Raw genomic sequence first — 3,007 nt, forward strand, 5'->3', positions numbered from 1 at the left:
CCATGGACAGAGAGGTGAATCAGATGATCAGTATTCTGGCCTACAGCCAACCCCCTGCTGCTGCCACAGAATGCATGCTAGTGATTGAGAGGCGGCTGTGCTTTCACTACGGGTATAAATATGCGTGGTTTCCCCCCTCAACTCTCTCCATTCCCCTTCTTTCTTATTATCTCGCTCGCACTTGCTCCTTGCCTACTCTCTCTCGTCCTGGCAGGATGATTCGAACCCGCAGACAAGCCATGGCCGCTGAAAAGGCCAATGCTCTTAACCTGCGTTCCAGAAGAGTCAACCGCGCACACGCATCCCATCGTTCCCCTATAGCTCGTTCTCGCCGCCATCTTACGCCCACAAGGCCACAAACCCATGGGGAGGGTGACAACCGTAGCTCACCCAATCTGGGGGAGGATCGGGATCAACCTTCTCTTGATGACATGATGGAATCAGACATGCACCAACGTGTTAATGATAAGGGTAAGCACTTGCAGCTTCTCTCGCAAACATATCTAATAGGTGAGCTTAGCCCAGGGACAAAGTTTGAGCAACCACGATGTGGCTCCCTGCTCTGATGGCAATGCGGAAGTTACTCTTGCCGACAGTGTAGCTTTGGCGATGGAAAACACATACGACGACAAATGGAACTACCACGGCCCCATTGACCGTCGATACTGCGATATCCATGATGAAAATGAGTATCTATGTTGCTTCGACCCTACTTGGGTATCGCCGTGGAACTTCGATGATCCAGAAGTGGCGAGATCAAAACTGGAGGAGCTGTACAGCATCAATCAGCAGAATCCGCAGGAACCATGGTCCTCGAGAGTTGGGTGCGATGTTCCTGAACTGCTGGACCATATTTCCTGTGTGACGACGAGGGGAACAAGAGGAGGTATGAGCGTTTACTTTGCTCACTGGAAAGGCCAATGGTTCCGAAAGAAGAATGTTGGAAAAAGAGAGTATGGACCATGGGAGCGAAGCTACAATATTAGTGGTGGTGATAAATTTGAGATGAGTCAGATAAATTGAACATTTTGTCACTTTTTCTTTCCTTGGTTCCTTCTGCAGTTGACAAGTGGAAGGTGGTGGCCTGTATGACTTCTTGACGGGGGAAATGAAAGCTAGTAATTAAAAATTAATTTCACAGCTCTTCTCTTGTTAATCTGCATCCAATCCAAGTCTCATTGATCGCTCCGGCTGGTGGCCGTCTCAGCAGTAGAAAGGCAGAATGCTTTTGCATGTCATGATTCGCGTCCGACATCGCTGAGGTCAAAGTATGTTCTTCAAGCGGGTTCGTGAGCATCAGGAGGCAGAGAGGTCTGGGCGTTCTCTCCCGAGGCAATAGTATCTGAAGTGTTTATATGGAATTTCCAACTCTGGAAATGTGTGTGCTGGCCAGGATAGATATAATGAAGAAGAAATAGTAAAGTGAAACGAAACCAAACATAGAAAATGAAAGAGGAGAATTGAAGAAAATGGAGAGAAATGAAGACTTCAATCAAATCCAAGCAGTTAACTAACTAGAAATAGAAAGGTTTCGTGAGATTAGGCCATCTGACTCCTATTGATGGACCATGCCAGAGGCACGCTAACCCGATCCATTGTTTCTGCTTCCCACCTTCCTCTCCTTCACCATCCACGACCCGTGAAAGATGGCCCACCAAATTAGCCAGAGGCTTAGACTAGTTGCAGATGAGATTGATATTTTTGTCACTATACATGGAGATCGTCCTATTGAGAAACTTTTAGATGATGGAAAGGTAAAACGTCCGGTTTTTGAGTGAAAGTAGTAGCCAACGCTAACAGAACAGTTTGCCGATTCTCTCCTCGAATTATCAGAAAATCTGCCGGAAGGGTGGAAGAAAATCCTCAGAGCGCCGGGGGGTGTAGAAATCCTTTGAGGGCTTCTCTCAAGGGAGGAGGAAAAACTAAAGGTTGTGCCGAATTCAGCGAGAGCGTCAGAGGGATTATATGGCTGCCAGCAGTTCCATCACTCCATCTCCTGCCGTCATCTTGGCATACGCCTCGTAACCCCCCGGAACCCGCTCTGTATTTCGTTGAAGGAATCATAATCACAAGGCCAGGGTGGGACTCATTGGCTCATCGATGATGATTGGGTCTTCTGCGAGAGTGAGTGAGGCGTGAGAAATGTTTACACAGCAGGTACTGAGCCTTACCAGCAGAACCCAAGCACTTCCACGGCTTTCCTTGTGTGCCATATCCGCGTGTTTGGGTCCTCGATGGGGTCGTCAGAGAAATCCGACAGTTGGAGTGACGGTGGGGGAACATCGACTGGGGGGGGGGCAGGATCCATTCGTTCCAGTTAATCTCATCGAGACCAGAGACGGTGGATGGCAGGGCAGAAAAATCAGCAAATACCTCACTTGCTGCATCCTTAGAGAGGTCGCCGGACGCAGAGAAGAGGGGCACGGGCACGGGTATGGGCATTGGAAGGAGGTGCTGGGGCTCTTCGTCTGACCGAGGATCAGGAGTGTACGCTTCCAGGAGGTGTACTGTGTTTAGCCGAGGCGAGGGAGAACCGTCGGCAGGTCTAGGGGAGGTGATATCGTACGTGAAGGTAGCCATGTTGCGAGATGAGATGATGGGATGCTCTTCTCCCCTGAATCTCGTTCCATGTTGCGTGGATCGCCAATCATCCACCCCGAAGAAGCCGCTGAACCGGGAAATGTTGCATTGATGGGGTGGACCAACGCAGAAGTGCTCCTGGCCACCACCCCCCATGCCAACATGGGCTTTCGTCCAGCGAATATGAGCCAGTCAACCTATTCAGCCCCCCTTTTCCCCCTGGCTCGAATCGACAAGCCGCTAAATCCGGGGACAAGGAGCATGGGGGTGGCATGCACGAGGACGGCCGAACTTAACCCAACCATGTGTGCCAGTCAAGAAGTGCGCCTGTTGGTGTTTTCACTTAGAGTCGAGACATCCATGGAGCACAGAGGCGAAGCCATGAAGCAATATCCGAGGCGCGACCTGCATCGAGGCTTATCATTTT

The 3,007-nt window shown here is 50.2% G+C and overlaps 1 protein-coding gene across 1 annotated transcript; it reads left to right on the plus strand.

Moving 5' to 3' along the window:
- Window positions 1-239: 239 nt before the first annotated feature.
- HCAG_01749 (predicted protein) lies at window positions 240-1,023 on the plus strand (the record flags this gene model as incomplete). The annotated part of the gene is made up of 2 exons (XM_001544652.1): window positions 240-471; window positions 521-1,023. The coding sequence occupies 2 exons, from the start codon at window positions 240-242 to the stop codon at window positions 1,021-1,023; spliced, it is 735 nt and encodes a 244-aa protein (XP_001544702.1).
- Between the last annotated feature and the right edge of the window lie 1,984 nt (window positions 1,024-3,007).

The sequence above is a fragment of the Histoplasma capsulatum genome, genomic scaffold (genome assembly GCF_000149585.1).
Source record: "Histoplasma capsulatum NAm1 scaffold_1 genomic scaffold, whole genome shotgun sequence".
Taxonomy (NCBI): Eukaryota; Fungi; Ascomycota; class Eurotiomycetes; order Onygenales; family Ajellomycetaceae; genus Histoplasma; species Histoplasma mississippiense.